At 32.1% G+C, this 22,186-nt stretch overlaps 2 protein-coding genes across 2 annotated transcripts; both read right to left on the bottom strand.

Annotated features, from left to right (window-relative positions):
• Nucleotides 1-4,582: 4,582 nt before the first annotated feature.
• On the bottom strand, nucleotides 4,583-6,151 carry LOC140176652 (small ribosomal subunit protein uS2-like). Its single transcript, XM_072208188.1, has 5 exons — nucleotides 6,056-6,151; nucleotides 5,413-5,524; nucleotides 5,184-5,236; nucleotides 4,874-5,090; nucleotides 4,583-4,665 (listed from the first exon to the last, which is right to left on the bottom strand). The coding sequence occupies exons 1-5, from the start codon at nucleotides 6,149-6,151 to the stop codon at nucleotides 4,583-4,585; spliced, it is 561 nt and encodes a 186-aa protein (XP_072064289.1).
• Nucleotides 6,152-13,857: 7,706 nt separating this feature from the next.
• On the bottom strand, nucleotides 13,858-14,754 carry LOC112722542 (small ribosomal subunit protein uS2-like). Its single transcript, XM_029291643.2, has 3 exons — nucleotides 14,683-14,754; nucleotides 14,221-14,446; nucleotides 13,858-14,012 (listed from the first exon to the last, which is right to left on the bottom strand). Exons 1-3 carry the CDS (start codon nucleotides 14,734-14,736, stop codon nucleotides 13,930-13,932), a joined length of 363 nt encoding a protein of 120 aa, XP_029147476.2. The 5' UTR covers nucleotides 14,737-14,754; the 3' UTR covers nucleotides 13,858-13,929.
• Nucleotides 14,755-22,186: the final 7,432 nt, after the last annotated feature.

The raw sequence follows: 22,186 nt of genomic DNA, 5'->3' as shown, positions 1-22,186 counted from the left end.
CGATTTTCCGGTCGAACCGACTAGTCTGGTCTGGTTCTCATAACTATGCTTTTAGTACTCTTTTTTAGTATTTATTGTTTTTTACTATATTATTATTTATGGTTAATTTTTTGTTTAATTTATTTTACCTAATGAAATCAATAAATCATATTATGAAAAGATAATAATAAATATAATATACAAAAATCACAATTAAAAGAGTATATAATGTCAAATAAAAATTTAACAAAAAATAAAAATAATAAATAATAAAAAAAGAGAGATCATGTAGAGAGAAATAATAAGAATTTAATAAATAATACAATAACATGTTTAAAGGATAAAATTAGTAAAGGAAAAATAGATGTTTAGTGTAAATGGCTAAAAGCCAGTTAGTGAAACGCAGAAGCTAGAAATTGTTGCTTTTGGTAAACGTGATTTTTACTACAAAATCACTTCTCGTTAGCCAAACCAAAAATTGAAACTTTCAATAAGCTTAAACGTGCTTTTTCTTCTCAAACGGATTTGCCAAACACACCCTCAATATATTGAGAAAATTAGTGATCAATATCCGACATTCTTCGTTCTAATCAACATAACCTTTAAAGTAACATGGACATAACTGAACATAACCTTTATATCAACTCTATTTGATATTGTATTGATGATCAATTTTTTTTGCTGAAGTATTTCTTGTATTTCTTTAGGGTGTCTTTGGAAATTCAAATAACTGGAAATAATTTAATTTGTAAATCAAATCTTATATTTGTAAATCAAATTAAGATCAAGTTTGAGGTAACAGTTTTGGGGTATTTATTAGTGGTGATGAAAAACTATGGGATAAATAAAAATTAAATTATTATATAAATATTTAAATCAACTTAATTTTTATTTTACATAAATTTAAATATACTTCATTTATTTCATTTCGAACCAAATGAAATTGATTTTAAAAATAGTTTCAAATACACTTTTATGTAAAGTACACTATTGAACCAAAATTGATATGCTTGTATTATTGGCAAGTTGACCAAATTACATCAAGTAATACTACGGTGAGTGAATGTCATTCTCACGATGATTACGGGTGGCAAGTCCGCCCCAACTCGCCCCGCCTAGGCCGTCCCATAAACAGGATGGACCGACCCGTCCTGCCAACTAAAATGGGTTCAAAATGCTAGTCTGCCCCATTTTATGGCGGATTGGTGGGTCGGCGGGTTAGCCCGCTTGGTTTTTTTTTTAAATAACACTCATTAAAGTGAACTAAAATATAGTAATTAAAAAATCAAATTAAAAAATAGTCAAATTATAATATAATTTTTTTTACTATCTTTTTTTTTTTTAATTTTTAACTTCAATAAAATTGTTCAAAATAATATTTGTCAATAGAACTATCTTTATTTTGAAAAATAAGTCATATAATTTGAACAAATATGCAAAATTGTAAAATAAGATAAATAAAGTTAATAACTAAAAGAAGAATAAAAACAAAAACAAAAAAAAGTGTTTGAAAATTGTATACTTATTAATTTTATAATAGTAATCGCTTTTTATTTAATAAAAAAAAAGAAAAATAAAAATATTCGGACCGGCAGATCGGCCTGCCCCGCCCCGCCAAAACGCGCCAATTTAGCGGTGCGGGTTTGGCGGATTTTTTTAATTTGGCGGGCTCCAAATCCTAGTCCGACGGGTTCATCCCGTTTTGCCACCCCTAACGATGATTAACGGATTAAAGCAAGCAATGTCTAATTAAATCTCTAATTAGGTCAATCAAACATTGGCAAGAGTGTTGTGGATCTTGAATTAGAAGCAAGAATAGTGAAGAGGAGAATTGAGAGAACGAGAGAAGGCTTAGGTAGCATTTGTTTTGAGGTACTAGAATAAAGACTGAGAGACGGAGACCCTGTATCATGTTTCTTGGCTCATAGACTGGTACTGAAATTTCTGTCTCTGTCCTCAAAATTTCAGTACCTCCAAAAAGTGGGGACACAGGGGACTAAAATTTTTAGAGACGGAGACTGAAATTTTAATAACATTTTATACCTAAAATACCCTCATTTCAATTAATTAATTCCAATTTTACCCTTTGTACAAATTAAATTAGAGTTTCATTCTTGTTTCAATTTATGTCTCCCACTTTGTACCAAACAGAATACTGAGATTTATTTTAGTATCTGTCTCTCAGTCTCAGTTTTTCAATCTCTATGTCTCTACTAAACGCTATCTTAGAGAATTAGGAAGTAATTAAGGATAGGAAATGTTAAAGATTTTGGAGATGTTATATTCTTAGAAAACACTGACAAGTTTTTTTTTGTTAATTCAATACAATAGGGGAAATCTCGTAAAGTTCCTTGCCGAGACAACAGACACACTCTCAATGGATCCTCCGCACGTTGGGCATACCTCTTCTGTGCGTCTTTCTCGTGGCGAGAACAGAACAACAAGGAAAGACCTGGCCAACCTGCCTGATGCTTGTGTTTCCTTACTTTGACTCAAGTAAAAATCTTTTCACAACAAATTATTTATAATCAAATTCTAATTCCTTGACAATTTAATTTTTCTTAACTTAATTAATCGCCAATTTTTTGGTCAATTAATTAAGAGAAAAGATGAAGAATGTTTTTTATTTAAAGCCACACAATTTTCAAAATACTATTCCTAGTCAAGTTAAAAATCATGACAAAGAGTTTAGAGCTAATTTCAATATTAAATTTTCTAAAGTAATAACGGAATCCAAGACAAAATTAGAATATTTTCTAATACTTCTAACCATTAAAGATGAAGAATGAAACTTAATCCTGAAAAAGTAGAAAAACATGAATCAAAATAAAGAAGACACTTGCATTACTAACCTATAAAAATAAAATAGAACTCCTAACCTTTAACAAGAGAGGTTTAGTTACTCATGGTAGAGAAGAAAATAACTAAAACTAAAGAAGGAGATATTCGGTTAAAGATGATCTCTATTTTGTGAACCTTGTTTATTTATTTATATCTAACTTCCTACCTAACTGAAATTTAAAAACTAATCTTATCTTTTAAAGAGAAAGATAACTTATTTAAATTTAAATTTAATCTAATCTAAATCCTAACAATCAAATCGTATCTTTCTAGAAGAGGTTGTTGCTAACAAATCATTTAAATCTTGAATCTTGACTTGAATTGAAACTTCCTAGGAGTTGGTTAGGCATTTGGCGGTGGGCATGGTGTACTTAGCGATGGGCTTTGAAGCTCTTTGGATTGTTGGGAGTGAAAAGTGCACTTGGAGTTTTGGCGCCCATTACTTGGAATTTTGGTGGAGTTGGGCGCTAGGGGTGTTCACGGTGCAGTTTGGTTCGGTTTTTTTATCGAGGCCATAGGAACCAAACCAAACTAATTAAAATCGGTTTGGTTTGGTTCGATTTGTTCGGTTTTTTCAATCGATTCAAAAAATATACTACCATACTATTTCACAAAGTCATAACATTGAAATCAACAAGCACAAATACACAATAGCTAACAAAGTCTTGATCCAATGAAATTTAACGATAAAAGAAATTCAAATACGACAATTAAAGAAGTTTAAAAGTTCAGTAGTCAACACAACTGAAAATAAAAATAAATTTTCATTAAAAGATAGCCAAGTTATGGTGTCTTCTCTAACAAAATAGCTAAACTTCTTAACGCAAACCAACTTGAAATAAAAAAGCAGTTACATAATAATAATAATAATAATAATAATAATAATAATAATAATAATAATAATAATAATAATAATAATAATAATAATAATAATAATAATAATAATAATAATAATAATAATTTTATTTTATTTTTATTTTTGGACAAAAGACTGTTATGTTGAAGAGAAACATTGAGAATTGACTTGTACATTATTTGTTTTTGGAGACTAAAATGTCTGTTTTTAAAATTTACAAACCTATTTACAAACCTTTAGAATTGATTCTGTATATTAATTTTTTGGGGGCTAAAATGTCCAATTTTAAAATTTTTGGGAACTGATTTGGATAATTACTCTATAATTAAATTTCGAGAATCTCTAAAGATGAATTCATTTGAGATCAAAGTACTCAACCTAAAATTTTTTGAACACCAATTTAAATTTATCCTTAGAATAATAAATATTTAGTATGACTTGTGAATTATGATTATTTTATTTAATTAAAAAAACCCATGTCAAAATTATGCCCGTAAACATTATGAAAATTTCTTGTTTACAAAATGACTTATAATAAATTAATAATTAACTTTAGATCTTCATATATTTTAAGAAAATACCTAAGTTTATTTTATTGTACTTTTGCATATATACTGAGGTTATCTATATTTTTCAATACTAATCAAACTAAAGAACAATCACCAAGAAAAAATTTGCCATGCAAAAAGTAGCATGTCGTTGTCAATTAACTGCTCAAACTTCCATTACGAATCCTCTTAAATTGTTGAAACTAAACAAGCTTCCATCGATACGTCAACAAAATTTTAAAACTCAATACCAAGACTACAAAATACTAAATATGTATGTTTTCTAAAGAAATAATCTCGGAAGAAAAATTACTCAGGAAGCAAAGAAAACATAGAAACAAAATTTCAAACTCGATGCCTAGTCCCAACCAGTGGGAGCAACACCTCCAGGTGCAGGAACGGATGCCTGTGGAGCTGGAACTGGTTTCCAATCACCTGCAGCTGCGGATACAAAAGAACTTGGGTCAAATAAATTGCCATCACAGTTTTCGACAGAACTATGTTAAGGCGCACATATTTTCTTGCATATCGAGGGAGAATGATTCAACACAACAACCCAGAATTATTTGACTAGAACATATTAGAAGCAAATACGACAATTATGTTGCATCAAATATAACAGATCCAGAGTGAAAATAATTATTCTTACCGGCGTCTGGTAGCAGGAGCAGCTGCAATGGGTTGCTGAGGAACTGGTTCAATCCAGGATTGTTCAGCTGTAACAGCCCCCATTCCCCATCAGCTGCGGGGAGGCCGGCAATGCCAGCAGTACCAAAATCTTGAATGGTATATTCTGGGGCAGCTGGTAATTCCTCCTCCTCTTGTTGCTTGGCCTCTTTAGGTTCTCTATAGAAGAATAAATCCACCTACACATGAAAAGTTGACAAATTTAGCTAAGGTTCAAAGGAAACCACATAATAAGACTACTATCTTTTGTTAAAATATGAAATTTTTTACACCTGTATGTACAGCAAGAAAGATTGTTCTAAATAAGTGCATACGAGATCAGACACTTACAATGCAGACATTGAGAAACACAATAAATCTAAAAGTGCTACAAAATAATAATAGTTCAATCCGTTAAGAGCAAAAATTAGTTTATCATCACGTCCCACTTAAGCCCCGGACGAATAGTACCCCTCATCTGCAGAACCATCCATGCTAATAACCAAAACAGACAACCAATACTGTGCTTCTCCTTGTTATTAGCAGGAATGCCAACATCAACATAGCGCATCGGAAAATCGGTGTCACAGAAGGCAATGGTCGGAATATTTCCAAGAGCACCTTTCTTAATGGGCTGCACATATTTCTTTTGAAAAAAAAATAGAAAAACAAACCCAAGATGAGATCAATTAATAACAGAATTTCAAACTCCCACAAAAAACATATTGACAGCTAATAGTGAAACAAGTGAATAACATAAGTGGCACCTGATGATTAATTATGTAAATACCTGGGAACAAGGAATACAAAAAATCAACCAAACATAAAAATGCTTTCATAAACTCTATCATAAAATTAAGATAATAAGCTATTTTGAACACAAAGGTGGTCATACAAAATACACTTACTCGTATCAAAATCCTGATTAGAAATTAAATTGACTCTTTGAATAGAAAACACGAAACAAATAAAGAAAAATTGACAAACCACTAGATTATAACAAATTTATAAAAAGTATATATCAAAAAAGGAACCCTGGATACAAAAAAAGATAAATGTAAAAAACTCGAATACAAAATTCACAAAAGAGCAAGGAATAAATTATAAAAAAGCACTACGCACATCTGTTTTGTTTGCATTAGATTTCAAGAACTGAACTACTCACTACAGTTTGAGTAAATATGAAAAAATCCATATCAGAATAAACAATTTGAGACTGAAAAGATATAACATTTTGCAAAATACCCTTCAAACTCGCCATAATCAACACACTCTTCAATAATATTCAAACTTAAAATCCAAAAGGAGAAACAAAAAAGATCACGAAGATTGACCATCATTTCAGCGTTTGAAGACGTAGCATTCCATCTGGAAGTCGCAATTTTTTGTTCTGAGGTGGACCTCAGCAGCAAGCATCATCTGGATGTCCTGCTCCTTCTGTGATAGCTAGCGTGGCGCTGCGACAGTTGTGGCGGCGGCGGAAGTGGCCATGGTTGCGGTGCAGATTTGCACTCTTGAGAGATTTGGAGAGAATGGAAGCTCCAACTCGTAGCAGCCGCAGTATTAAACGAACTAGTTATTTGGAGTGAAGGGTATTTTAAAGGGATCCGTTTCTGTTTCTCTAAACCCTAGTTTTGTTGTGAAATGACACCAATGCCCTCTTCTTCCTCCTCGTAAGCATGTTTAGGGATGGCTACAGGTCCCCATGGGGCGGGGACATGCCCTCCGCCCTTTGCCCCCGCCCCCAATATCTGTCCCCGTCCCCGCCCGTCCCCATGACGGGTAACGGGGACCATGTATTCGCTGGGGACCTGGGTCTCCGTGGATATCTGCGAATTTTTGTAAAAATTAGTAAAAATTAAAAAAAATAAAAAATTAGAGAAAATCAAAGATAAGCTTCAATTGTCATTACAAACATAATATCCATAGTCTTTAAAGACTTAAATAGCAATAACAACAAACATAAACATCCAAACATATCCATAAACAACCAAATATTACATAAACAACCAACCATATTCATAAACAACAAAATAAAGTTCATGACATCATAAAAACATAATTCCACCATCTCAATCTTCCTTTCATCCCATAATGGTAGTGATGGCAGATTCTGACTTACTTGAATCCTACATTGACATGAAAACAATTTAAAGTTAAAATCATATAATAACTCAATAAGTCAATAATATAAAAATATAGTGTGTTATATGTAATTTAAGGATATGTCTAAAACGAGCTCAACAATTATGTGCTTATTGAATGAGCCACACTAATATAGGCCATTAGATCTTGTTAGATAAAAATCAAAGGCTAATATAAAAGAAGAGCATTGATGGACTCTAATAAATATAGAATATCTTAGTATATAAATAAATGCTTTAAATGTCAATACTTTAATATTCAATACTTTAAACGGCAACAAAATCTTTTATTCTTAAATAATTAAATATAAAATATATAAATATAAAATATATGAGTATTTTTTATTTAATAAAATTAATTATTATGTAAAACTTTTTTATAATATTAAAAAATTATATTAAAATAATATTTTTAACTGTAATATAAAAATATAAAATTATTAAAATTTTATTTTATATTACTTGATAAATAATTAGATTATTATATTCAAAATTTATTAACTAACTACTTTTACTAAATATATTATTATATAATATAATTTTTCATAAAAATATTTTTAAAAAATAATTTATTTAAAATATTATTTATAATATATAAAAATATTAATTTTTTAATTAAAAAATAGAATAAATAATATAATTTTAAATACAGACCTAAATAAAAAAGTTAATATTTTCATGTATTATATATAACGTTTTAAATAAATTTTACTTTTACAAATATTTTGATAAAAAATTATATTATATAATAATATATTTAACAAAATAATTAGTTAATAAATTTTAAATATAATAAACTAATTATTTGTCAAGTAATATAAAATAAATTTTATTTATTTTATATTTTTATGTTTTAATATAAAAAATTATTTTAATATTATAAAATTTTTTTATAATAATTAATTTTAATGAATAAAAAAACATATATTTTTTGTATTTATTTATTTCATATTTTTTAGAACAAAAAATTTCTATCTTTATATAATAAAATATGCGATAATCCTTTTATATATATATATATATATATATATATATATATATATATATTAGGGGTGGTAAAACGGATCGAATCCGTCGGACCGACTCGCCGAACCCGCTAAAAAGGGTGAGTCGGGTTAGAAATTGAGACTTGTTAAATTAAAAAAATTCGTCAAATTATGTATATATGTTTCAATTATGTGACTTTATTTGTTTTATTTTATAATTTCATATATATGTTTAAATTATGTGACTTATTTTTTAAAATAAAGATGGTTCTATTGACAAATATTATTTTAAACAATTTTATTGAAGTTAAAAATTTAAAAAAAGATAGTAAAAAAATTATATTATAATTTGACTATTTTTTATTTGTATTTAATTATTTAATTATTCTTTTTTTTGTTAATTTTGATTAATGTTATTTAAAAAAAACAAAGTCAAACGGCTAGTATTTTGTACCCACTTTAGTTGGCGGGACGAGTCGGCCCGCATTGTCACCCCTTATATATACTATCTAGTAATTTTTTTATATATTAAATAATTATAATCATATAATAACATTGAAATCAGAAAACATATTAAATCTGTTAAAGTATAACTATTTAAAATATCATTTTAATATAATTTTTAATATTATAAACAAATTTTGCATAAAAATTTTGCGGGTTTGGTGAATTTTTTTAATTTGACAGGTTTCAAATCCTAGTCCGACCCACCTTTTTTAGCGAGTTCGGCGGGTTGGCCCGACGGACTCGACCCGTTTCGCCATCCTTAATATATATATTAAGAAGATTATCACATATTTTACTATATAAAGGTAGAAACTTTTTGTTCTAAAAGTATAAATTAAATAAATACAAAAAAAATAAGTTTTTTTATTCATTAAGATTAATTATTATACAAAAATTTTTTATAATATTAAAATGATATTTTAAACTACAATATAAAAATATAAAATAATTAAAATTTATTTTATATTACTTGACAAATAATTAGATTGTTATATTTAAAATTTATTAACTAATTACTTTGTTAAATAAATTATTATATCATATAAATTTTTATCAAGATATTTGTAAAAGTAAAATTTATTTAAAAAGTTATATATAATACATAAAATTATTAACTTTTTTATTTAGATATATATTTAAAATTATATTATTTATTCTGTTTTTCTAAAAAAATTGAAAAAAATGAAAAAGTTAATATTTTCATGTATTATATATAATATTTTAAATAAATTATATTTTTAAAATATTTTTATAAAAAATTATATTATATAATAATATCTTTAATAAACGTAGTTAGTTAATAAATTGTAAATATAATAATCTAATTATTTGTCAAGAAATATAAAATAAAATTTTGATTATTTTATATTTTTATGTTAGTCATAGTTTAAAATATTATTTTAATATAATTATTTAATATTATAAAAAAATTTGTATAATAATTAATTTTAATAAATAAAAAATATTCATATATTTTATATTTAATTATTTAAAAATAAAAGATTCTATTGCCGTTTAAAGTATTGTATATTAAAGTATTGCCATTTAAAGCATTTATTTATGTATTAAGATATTCTATATTTATTAGAATCCATCAATGCTCTTCTTTTATATTAGCCTTTGATTTTCATCTAACAAGATCTAATGGCCTATATAAGTGTGGCTTATTCAATAAGCACATAATTGTTGAGCTCGTTTTAGACATACTCGTAATTTAATAGTTTACTTACGTCAACATCTCCTTCAATGTTATGAATTGTGTAGCACTCAAATCCTATGTTAGTTGTAGTGCCAAGTTCATTCCAAAACCAATCTTGATTACACATTAGAGCCTCTAATGTGTCCGAACTCAACCTACTACAATGTGGCGTAACAAATCGACCACCCATACTAAATGAAGATTCAGAAGCAACGGTAGAGATAAGAATCACCAAAAAATCCCTAACAATAGCTTGCAAAGTAGAAAACTTCGCTCCATTTGACTTCCACCAATTTAAGATATCAAAATCATGTTCAGTTTGTGGTACCAGTCTCTCTTCAAGATAATAATCCAACTCGCTCTTTGTATCAATAAATGCGGATTCCTCACTTACATGTGCAGCAAAATCAGCTTGCCAATCTTCATGACTGAACTTCCTCCCCTTTGAACTTGAAGGAATTGATGGTGGTGGCGGCATATCTAATTGAGCAACTTGGTCTCTCTCTCTTCCTTTTGTTGCATATTCTAAAACTAAATCTTGCACTACCCTTTTCACTTGACCAATTACAACACATGCCTCCGTCTCACCATATATTTTACAAAAAAAGAAATTCAATAAATACATCTTGTACCTAGGATCTAAAAGAGTCCCAATAGCCATAACTGTATTAATCACACCCCAATATTTTTCAAACTTAGTTATCATACTAGTAGCCATCATTTCAATTATCTCATTTTCACAATTTTTCCACTCCATCAAAACCAATTTAATCACACAAACCTTAGGAAAATAAAGATTTGATGTAGGATAAGTTGTTCCAGAAAATAATTCAGTCACATCAAAAAATACCCTCAATCTTTAAAAAATCTCATCCGTCATATCCCAATCCTTCTCACTAGGCAAAGATTTATATTGACTCTCCCGCAATGACAATATTTCAAATACATCTCTATACATAATTACAACTTCAAGCATAAAAAATATTGAATTCCACCTAGTTTTACAATCAAGACAAAGATTTTTTGTGTAGGGTATTTTAAGTTGCGCACATGTTTTCTTAAATTTTTCTTCTCTTTTAAGTGTTGCAGTCCAATAATGAACAATATCCCTCACCCTTTCAATAGCAAGTGAAATAAGTTGTAACCCATCCTTGACAATCAAATTTAATATATGCGCACAACATCGCATGTGAAATAATTTACCACCCAAGATAAAGTTTCTATGTGACATTTTAGTCAAAATATTCTCAATCATAACGTCATTAGTACTACAATTATCAACAGTCAAAGTGGATAACTTCCTATCAAGATTCCAATCCATCAAACAATCCACAAGAACCTCTGAATGTACCTCAGCCGTGTGTGGAGCCGGCACATATATAAACTTGTAATGACAATTTAGTACAATTATAACCAGCTTTGCAATTATATAAACATTCGGAAGAACCTATAATGATAATATTATTACATTACAAGACGGCTTTGCAATTTTTAAGAATCATCAATGTAATGAGCCGTAATAGCCATATAACCTTTGTTTTGGTTGCTTGCTGTCCACATATCAGTCGTAATTGCAACTCGACTTTTATTACGCTCAAGGACATTCATTGTCTTCGATCTCTCATCGTTGTAGAGCTTCAAGATGTCACTCTTTAAAGTGTTGCGAATAATCATCTTGAAGAGAGGTTGCAAAGCATTGCAAAATCGTCGAAACCCAATGTGGTCCACAATAGATAGCGAATACTCGTAAAGACAAACCATAACTGATAACTCTTTCCTTGCATTTTCTTGGTCAAAGGTATATGCACCAACCACAACTGTTTCTCCACTAGTTGTTGGAGTTGTCTTCATTATACATTGTCTTATATCTCTAGTGGTGTGGATCTTGCAGCTTTTGAAGTGATCATGTAAGTGCGAAGTGCCTTGTTTTGGGTCACCAAGTAGCTTCGATTTGCAATAATTACATTCAGCCTTTAATTTTCCTTGATTTCTACAATCTTAAAGTGATTCCACACTTCGGAGGTTAACTTTCTCTTTCGAACACCACTTGTAGAGTTTGTCGTTCCTTCATTAGTAGTTGCGGTATCCGTTGGGGGTTCTTGAGGTTGAGATTAAGGAGCCTCTTGCGTAGTTTGAATATTAGTGCCTATAGGTTCTTCCGATGGAGCACTCTTCTCAAGAGTATTACTCAATGCATCCGAAGAAGACATTCTATAAATCATGAAATATAAATCATGAATCAAAATCATATTAATCTAAAATATAAATCATGAATTAGAATCTCATTAACCTAACTCAAAATTATAAATTATAAATTATAAATTAAAATTGAGCTCTCCAAACTATTCAAATAACACTACTTAGATATGAATATGATATTAGTTAAAACTGTTTGGTCTAGTGAAACAGATCAAAGAATAAAGGAACTGGAAGCAGGGTAGTAAATTAGAGTCTAAGTCATTAACCAATTTGGTTATATTCTGTTTCTATCCTTCTTCTAACCTTTATTTATATAGTGAAACAGATCAAAGAATAAAGGAACTGAAAGCAAGGTAGTAGATTAGAGTCTAAGTCATTAACTAATTCGGTTATATTCTGTTTCTATCCTTCTTCTAAGCTTTATATATATATATATATATATATATTAAGTCCAACGTCGAATACTCCAATCCCTTTTAAATTATATTATGTGCCTCGCTCTTATATATTTATTTGGCCTAATTCATTCAGACTTAACTGCCAAGACAGTAATCACCACTCAATATCATATCTAATGTAATCAAATATTTAAATAGGAACAACTCTTCACTAGAATAAAAATGCAAATATTGTTTATCAAATTATTTTGCAATGACTTTTAAAAAAAAATGAAACCATTTGGACTTAGCATAATAAACTTTTATGCAGAAACAAACATGGCACCAATAAACTATAAGGCATAGTTTTGAAAATTAGGACGACCCAAAAAATTAGTCCAATTCAGAATATTAACTTAGAAATATAAATTACACAACCAAAAATTCATAATCAGAATCAGATTAACCTAACTTTAGATTAACTCAATATTAACTCAGAAATATTAATCAGAATCAGAAATCAAATTCATATCAACCTAACTCAGAAATATAAATTACACAACCTGAATCTAGAAATTCATAGTCAGAATATCATTAACCTAATCAGAAATTCAGAAATTCGTTAACCAAATCAGAAATTCATTAACCTAATCAGAAATTTAGAAATTCAGTAACCTAATTAGAAATTCAGCAACTCAAAACTCAAAAATCCAGAAATTCAAAACACAAAAATTCAGATTAATAGGAATTTCACTAATTCAGAACACCCAAATTCGTTACCCTAATTCAGAAATCTAAATTCAGAAAAGGAGATGGAAGACCAGCGAAGACCATGGCTGACTTACCTGAACCTGATGGAGAAAAGGGGAAGGAAGACTAGCGTCCAGCGAAGACTGGCAATGCGAACAGGAGAAGATGACGACCACGACCAGGAAAAGACGACGACGTTGCTGAGTCTGGGGTGGGAGGCGGCGCTGAGAGACCAGACGGTGGATGGCGGCGGGGACAGTCGGCGGTCGGCGGTCAGCAGGAAGGAGGCAGGAGGGTCTAAGGGTTTGAGGAGGAGTAGAGACGAGAGTCTCAGGTCTCAGCTCAGTTCTCGCTCTCTGTCTCTCTCTGAAGCACGACGGATAGGGTTAGGTTATGTTCAAATGAGAGTGGCTCACATATACATATATATATATATATATATATATATATATATCAGGACATTTTTGTCTTTTCATACAAACGGAGATTTAACGGGTCTCCACAGGGCGGGGATCTCTACCCCCGCCTCCGCCCTGTTTATTATACGGGGCCCCGTCTCCCATCTCCGCGGGTGAAAATTACCCCCCATACTTGCTCCCCGATGGGTAAATCCCTGCGGGTACCCGCCCCGCCGGAGATTTTTGCCATGCCTAGCAAAAAGTAGCATGTCGTTGTCAATTAACTGCTCAAATTTTCATTACGAATCCTCTTAAATTGTTGAAACTAAAAAAGCTTCCATTGATACGTCAACAAAATTTTAAAACTCAATAATAAGACTACAAAATACTAAATATGTATATTTCCTAAAGAAATAATCTCAGAAGGAAAATTGCTCAGGAAGTAAGGAAAACATAGAAACAAAATTCTAAACTCGATGCCTAGTCCCAGCCAGTGGGAGCAACACCTCCAGGTGCAGGAACGGATGCCTGTGGAGCTGGAACTGGCTCCCAATCACCTGTAGCTGCGGATACAAAAGAACTTGGGTCAAATAAATTGTCATCACAGTTTTCGACAGAACTATGTTAAGGCGCACAGATTTTCTTGCATATCGAGGGAGAATGATTCAACACAACAACCCAGAATTATTTGACTAGAACATATTAGAAGCAAATACGACAATTATGTTGCATCAAATTTAATAGATCCAGAGTGAAAATAATTATTCTTACCGGCGTCTGGGGCCCAGTTAGCATGAGCAGCTGCAATGGGTTGCTGAGGAACTGGTTCAGTCCAGGATTGTTCAGCTGTAACAGCCTCCCATTCCCCATCAGCTGCGGGGAAGCCGGCAATGCCAGCAGCACCAAAATCTTGAATGGCATATTCTGGGGCAGCTGGTAATTCCTCCTCCTCTTGTTGCTTGGCCTCTTCAGGTTCTCTATAGAAGAATAAATCCACCTACACATGAAAAATTGACAAATTTAGCTAAAGTTCAAAGGAAACCACATAATAAGACTACTATCTTTTGTTAAAATATGAAATTTTTTACACCTGTATGTATAGCAAGAAAGATTGTTCTAAATAAGTGCATACGAGATCAGACACTTACAATGCAGATATTGGGAAACACAATAAATCTAAAAGTGCTACAAAATAATAATAGTTCAATTCGTTAAGAGCAAAAATTAGTTTACCATCACGTCCCAATTAAGCCCCAGACAAATAGTACCCTTCATCTGCAGAACCATCCTTGCTAATAACCAAAACAGACAACCAATACTGTGCTTCTTTTTGTTATTGGCAGGAATGCCAATATCAACATAGCACATCGGAAAATCGGTGTCACAGAAGGCAATAGTTGGAATATTTCCAAGAGCACCTTCCTTAATGGGCTGCACATATTTTTTTTGAAAAAAAATAGAAAAACAAACCCAAGACGAGATCAATTAATAACAGAATTTCAAACTCCTACAAAAAATATATTGACAGTTAATAGTGAAACAAGTGAATAACATAAGTGGCACCTGATGATCAGTCCTTGGATCAATCAGAATGAGTAGACGAGGCTTGTTATAGGATGTTTGCATTTGATTAGTGAATGTTCCAGGAGTGTGCCTTCCAACAATTGCATTCGCACTAGTGTATTGTTCAAACTTAAGGACAGCTCTCTGACCATATGGCCTAGCAGACTGAACAATGATGTCCTGCGGGTTCTCGATAGCAACAATAATTCTAGCAGCAAGTTGGAGCTTCTCCCATGTCTTGCCAAGGTTAATTATGTAAATATCTGGGAACAAGGAATACGAAAAATCAACCAAACATAAAAATGCTTTCATAAGCTCTATCATAAAATTATGATAATAAGCTGTTTTGAACACAAAGGTGTTCATACAAAATACACTTACTCGTATCAAAATCCTGATTAGAAATTAAATTGACTCTTTGAATAGAAAACACAAAACAAATAAAGAAAAATTGACAAACCACTAGATTATAACAAATTTATAAAAAGTATATATCAAAAAAGGAACCCTAGATACAGAAAAAGATAAATGTAAAAAAATCGAATACAAAATTTACAAAAGAGCAAGGAATATATTACAAAAAATAACTACGCGCATCTGTGTTGTTTGCATTAGATTTCAAGAACTGAACTACTCACTACAGTTTGAGTAAATATGAAAAAATCCATATCAGAATAAACAATTTGAAACTGAAAAAGATATAACATTTTGCAAAATACCCTTCAAACTCGCCATAATCAACACACTCTTCAATAATATTCAGAATTAAAATTCAAACGGAGAAACGAAAAAGATCACGAAGATTGACCATCATTTCGGCGTTTGAAGATGTAGCGTTCCATCTGGAAGTCACAATTTTTGGTTCCGAGGTGGACCTCAGCAGCAAGCATCTGGATGTCCTGCTGTGGCAGTTGTGGCGGCGGCAGAAGTGACCATGGTTGCAGTGCAGATTTGTGCTCTTGAGAGATTTGGAGATAATGGAAACTCCAACTAGTAGCAGCCGCAGTATCAAACGAACTAGTTATTTAGAGTGAAGGGCATTTTAAGGGGATCCGTTTCCATTTCTCTAAACCCTAGTTTTGTTTTGAAATGACACCAATGCCCTCTTCTTCCTCCTCGTAAGCATGTTTAGGGATGACAACGGGTCCCCATGGGGGCAGGGACATGCCCCCGCACCCTACCCCCGCCCCCAATATCTGTCCCCGTCCCCTTGACGGGTAACAGGGACCCCGTATCCGCCGAGGACCTGGGTCTCCGCGGATATCCGCAAATTTTTGTAAAAATTAGTAAAAATTGAAAAAAAATGAAAAAAATTAGAGAAAATCAAAGATAATCTTCAATTGTCATTACAAACATAATATCCATAGTCTTTACAGACTTAAATAGCAATAACAACAAACATAAACATCCAAACATATCCATAAACAACCAAATATTACATAAACAACCAACCATATTCATAAACAACAAAATAAAGTTCATGACATCATAAAAACATAATTCCACCATCTCAATCTTCCTTTCATCCCATAATGGTAGTGATGGTAGATTCCGACTTACTTGAATCCTACATTGACATGAAAACAATTTAAAGTTAAAATCATATAATAACTCAATAAGTCAATAATATAAAAACATAGTGTGTTATATGTAATTTAATAGTTTACTTACGTCAACATCTCCTTCAATGTTATGAATTGTGTAGCACTCAAATCCTATGTTAGTTGTAGTGCCAAGTTCATTCCAAAGCCAATCTTGATTACACATTAGAGCCTCTAATGTGTCCGAACGCAACCTACTATGATGTGGCGTAACAAATCGACCACCCGTACTAAATGAAGATTCAGAGGCAACGGTAGAGATTGGAATCGCCAAAAAAATCTCTAGCAATAGTTTGCAAAGTAGGAAACTTCGCTCCATTTGACTTTCACCAATTTAAGATATCAAAATCATGTTCATTTTGTGGTACCGGTCTCTCTTCAAGATAATAATCCAACTCGCTCTTTGTATCAATAAATACGGATTTCTCACTTACATGTGCAGCAAAATCAGCTTGCCAATCTTCATGACTGAACTTCCTCCCCTTTGAACTTGAAGGAATTGATGGTGGTGGCGGCATATCTAATTGAGAAGCTTGGTCTCTCTCTCTTCCCTTTGTTGCATATTCTAAAACTATATCTTGCACTACCCTTTTCGCTTGACCAATTACAACACATGCCTCCGTCTCACCATATATTTTACGAAAAAAGAAATTCAATAAATACATCTTGTACCTAGGATCCAAAAGAGTCCCAATAGCCATAACTGTATTAATCACACCCCAATACCTTTCAAACTTATTTAACATACTAGTAGCCATCATTTCAATTATCTCATTTCCATAATTTTTCCATTCCATTAAAGCCAACTTAATCACACAAACCTTAGAAAAATAAAGATTTGATGTAGGATAAGTTGTTCCAGAAAACAATTCAGCCACATAAAAAAATTTCCTCAATCTTTGAAAAATCTCATCTGCCATATCCCAATCCTTCTCACTAGGCTAAGATTCATATTGACTCTCACGCAATGACAATCTTTCAAATACATCTCTATACATAATTCCAACTTCAAGCATAAAAAATGTTGAATTCCACCTAGTTTTACAATCAAGACAAAGATTTTTTGTGTAGGGTATTTTAAGTTGCGCACATGTTTTCCTTAAATTTTTCTGTGTTCACCTGTGTTTGTACTTCCTTGCCGATGTAACTGTGTGAATTCCTAGACTTAGGCTATGGACCCCTTAAGTTTCCTATATAATACTCTACTGGAAACCTTAGGTTCTCACCCCCTTTTTTTTCACGTCTTCAAATGGAGATAGGCATGATATTATTTGAATAACCAGCATTTGGAGAATATGTGAACCCTACAACAGGAGGTCCGGTGTTGATGTCACGTACTCATACGTATTATCTTCCAGACCGCCGATTCTCTTATCCCTTGCTCAACCTAGATTTTGACCCGGACATGTTGTATGACATGCTGTTATCCTAGCTTCATCTAGGTAGAAACCATTACACTTTTCTTCCATATCCATTGAACATGGTAGAGCCTAAGCTAGAATCCTAATGCCCCAACAACCAGGGTACCCACCCTGGTTCGATCTTGCTCAGGAGCCGGTGATCCCGAATGAGCTGATGCTCGTCACCTTACCACCATCTCCAGCAGCCGAGCCATTTAACAACTCTTGGAGAGAGGCCGTTGAATCAACTGTTTCTGATGGCTTTGGATCGTCGTCATCATTGTCGTTGGAGGACTCTCAGATGTGGATCGAGCAGATGATGGCTGATCTGTATTCTAGCTCGTCCAAGGTAGTGGAGGCGGGGGCTGTTGGGAAGGTGAGCAGCAGCAACATTACTGGTGCGTTAGAGTGACCCGTTCTACTTCAACACAACGTTCCTTGTTCTTTCAACTATCATCGATATATGGCTAGTAGTAGTGGTAGTCCTTGCCCTCGCTGTGTATAGACTTTTTAGAGGGTCAATATCTTTTATACATATTTACATAAGTTAGATAGGTCCTAGCATAAGGTGGCTGTTGTGAGACATGGACTGATATTATCAGTCTTAGCATCTGTATATAAGAGCCTGACTTATATAAACAAGTAGTGGTGTATTTTATATGAAACATGATGATGTATGAACCGCCTATATTTTAACTCGTATATTTAGCTAACTTGCGACCTCAATAAAGTAATACTGGCTCATATTTATATATCTATATCTAGTTTAGAGTCCCCAAGATAAGCCGAATAGTAGCGTCTAGCGACTAGTATTGGTCATGACATGGTAGAAGCTTGATTGTGTGATGACTCCAAAATTAGATCAACTGGAACACACTCTCACTTGAAGGTGAATTGATTTCATGCTTTCTAAATAATCCAACACAAAACTACCACTTTCTTTAAGGCACTAGTGCTATTTAATTGTCTTTTAAGCACTTCGATCAGTTTCGACCAAGCTCGTCAAAAAAAGAGATGTCCAAGGCCAATTGCTTGGACAAGGTGTGATTTTTTTCTCTATACTTTCGAGGCTTTGAAACAAGCAAAAAGAAAAGACAATGACAGATTGATTCAAGCTTCTGGGTGCATTTTCTACAGATTTGTGACATGAAAGGGATTTAGTAGTGGAGGACTTGCAAGACTAGCGGCTTTTCATGGACGCATCTCTAATGAGAGAATTTAATTTTTTGAAGTATATAGAGCTTCCATAAGAGTCTTCAAGTTTCCTTGTGTTTCATTGGTCAGAGTAGAAGTCAATTGGGTGGTGATGAAATAGGTAAGCTATTTGGTAACCTGAGTTTACTTCATATTTTTCACTCCTAGTCGAGGAAAGTTGATATTCTCCATTCCAAATTTTTGTAACAAGTATCCATTTGTAAATCTCTAGGCTGAAGGTATTTGAGATGAGGTTTTGGTCCCAACTTATATTTCGTAGCATAATCTCCTTAACACACTCCAAACAACTATTTGACTAGTTAATAATTGAGTCTTAGGGAACCATGAATGGATGAAAGGAGGGAACCATGAGTCTAAAAAGAAGTAACGAAATCTCTTTCATACAAATCTTATGCTTGCCCTAGGGGATAGTAACTTCTTAGAAAAGCAAGGACGAAACTAGTTTTCAAGCGGAATTCAAAGATTAGTCTTTGGAACAGTGTCTCCAAAGCTAACTTTCCAACTTAGGCCTTTCTCAAGGACTTTGCTCTCCTCCAACCCAATGAAGGTAAGTTTTCTACTTTTGCCTTCATTACATTACTATATCATAAATAATTGCTTTTGAGAATTTTCGTGAGCAGTGAATGTAGTTGGGTAGCTAATTTCTAGCATTGTTAGCTAATGAAGCTAAGTTCTATTCCCAAACATCTTTGAAACCCAAACCACCTTCAACTTTAGGCCTTGACAAAATATCCCAACTAATCCAAGCCATCTTTCTCTTTGAGCCTTTTTCTCCTACGAAAATTGAGATAGAATACTATAAATCTCACTAATTAATGAATCCGAAATGCCGAAAGCATTATAGAAAATAAAATGAGGATTGTCTCTCCTACTATTTTGATTTGAACATGCTTTTTTTACAGTAGATAGTAGATGTCGCTTACAGCCTTGAAACTCTTTAATTTCAAAAAAAAAGTTGTATTTTTCATCTTTTACCAATTGAGGATAGCCTCAAATATTTCTCTTTTGTAATAATATGTCTAATATTGAGCCTCTCTGTCAAGTACATTTGCTTTTCTATAGGAATATTATTACTAAAAAAGTAAAGTGGGCTTATATAGATTTGCTTTCTGACCACTGAAATTTTGATAAGCATTGAGTAGTTAAATGTTATCATATTTATTCTCATCTTCTTTACTGAATAAAATCGAATCATTTGCAATCAGCAAGTGATTTATTGAAAGGTATCTTTGATTGATCTGGATACTAGAGATGTGCTGCTTTTGTTCTGTTTTATTTATCAAGAAGGAAAGATCTTTTGCACAAAAGAGAAAGACACATGGAGACAAAGAATCACCTTATCTGATACCTCTATTTGGCTTAAAATAGCCATATAATTGACTTTCAACGATAATAGAATAAGAAATTATAATCACCATCTCTTGAATCCAACCAATCTATTTAGGCTCAAATTTTAGCTTATGCAATATAAACCATAGAAATGTCAATGGGCCTTGCTTATATCAAGTTTCAGAGTCATTTTATCAATTAGACACACCTTTTTATTTTAAGTAATGCATACATTCATGAGTTATAAGGATATTATCAGAGATTAGTCTTCCTTTCTAAAAGGCACTCGAATCAGGGCTAATTAACTAATTCATGACTCCTTGAAGCCTATGAACAAGTACTTCGGAAATAAATTTATAAATCATAAAAGATAAACTAATTTATCTAACCTGGGTCATGTCTTTTACATCTGTGACCTTTGATATTGGACAAATTTGGATATGATTAAACCCCTTCAGCATTCTTTCGCCTACAAAGCAACTTTAGATTGTCTAAAAAATATTTTCTGCCATTGCATCCTAGTAGAACTAGAAACATTTAGAGGTAAACCCTTCATTCTCTGGGGGGCACTCTGAGGATGCACCTTGAAAATTACCCTCTTTACTTCCACAATAGTGATGAAGCGCTTTAGCTTCTATTCATAGCAGGAGTAACTTCAGTAGAAAATCCTTCAAATGCCATCTCTGGATCATCATCATTAGTTAAGGAGAAAATTTTCTTAAAATAATCTTCAGCTACTACAACTATCTCTAAATTAGTGGAAGCAAATCTCTTGTCATTATTTTTCAGTCTCTAAATTTTGTTTTGATGGAATCTAGATTGGAATCATTGGTGAAAGAACTCCGTGTTCCTATCCCCTTTCGATTCATCTAACTCTTCACCACCATTAATCCCAGCCTTCCTGAGAATTTCAATTCAGCCTAATAATTCCTTAAAATTTCTACTTTCGAATTGGTTCTTGAGATGTGTTGCCACTAAACTAGTTTATGCCTGCAAATCTTCATTTTCTAGGAGAAGACAAACATAATTAACCATTCAAATACTGATATCCAAGCATTGGTAATTATTTGATGGATTGTAGAATTCTCACATCAAAGTTCTTGGAACTAGAATATGGGATGATCCATTTTCAGGTAGCCGAAGAACTGAAGCTACTGGGTACTCATTCATCTAATTACCATTTGTCATTGCACGATCTAATCTCTCCAAAATTTACTCTATTCTTTTTCATTTATTAGACCAAGTAAAATTTCTACCAATCATCTCTAAGTCCACAAACCATTTTCAATGACAAAATTAATAAAATCTACTATAAAAGACTAGGATTTAAGGTTGTTCCCTTCTTTTCTTCTTGACTTACAATAGTATTAAAATTCACCATTATTACCATTTTGTCTTGGAATTGTTGTAGTATAGTTGAAAACTCACCAAATTGACCCAAATGATTTTAATATGATATTCTCATGTAGATAACAACTAACTTCTTATTCACATCATTAACTTTTGCAACAATATAGAATTCACCAGTCGAAATGATTCTCACCTCCTTCAATTTCTTCCAAGCTAAAAGACTACCACCAACTATGTCTGACGAATTCATAAACTCAAATCAACAACCTACACAACCTG

Source organism: Arachis hypogaea, chromosome 2 (assembly GCF_003086295.3).
Source record: "Arachis hypogaea cultivar Tifrunner chromosome 2, arahy.Tifrunner.gnm2.J5K5, whole genome shotgun sequence".
Lineage (NCBI taxonomy): Eukaryota > Viridiplantae > Streptophyta > Magnoliopsida > Fabales > Fabaceae > Arachis > Arachis hypogaea.
Note: the sequence above shows the minus strand (reverse complement) of the source record. Positions and strands in the feature narration are given on the sequence as shown.

Bases quoted from the DNA above. Each gene is read 5' to 3' on its own strand.
- LOC140176652 (XM_072208188.1), bottom strand. From the start codon at position 6,151: ATGGCGAGTTTGAAGGGTATTTTGCAAAATGTTATATCTTTTCAGTCT. The intron at 5,525-6,055 runs GTGAGTAGTTCA...AAATATGTGCAG, and splicing joins TCATATTTACTCAAACTGTA to CCCATTAAGAAAGGTGCTCT. The intron at 5,237-5,412 runs GTATTGGTTGTC...CTGCATTGTAAG, and splicing joins TAATAACAAGGAGAAGCACA to TGTCTGATCTCGTATGCACT.
- LOC112722542 (XM_029291643.2), bottom strand. From the start codon at position 14,736: ATGGTTCTGCAGATGAAGGGTACTATTTGTCTGGGGCTTAATTGGGAC. The intron at 14,447-14,682 runs GTAAACTAATTT...TTTCATGTGTAG, and splicing joins GGCTTAATTGGGACGTGATG to GTGGATTTATTCTTCTATAG. The intron at 14,013-14,220 runs GTAAGAATAATT...TTGTATCCGCAG, and splicing joins TAACTGGGCCCCAGACGCCG to CTACAGGTGATTGGGAGCCA.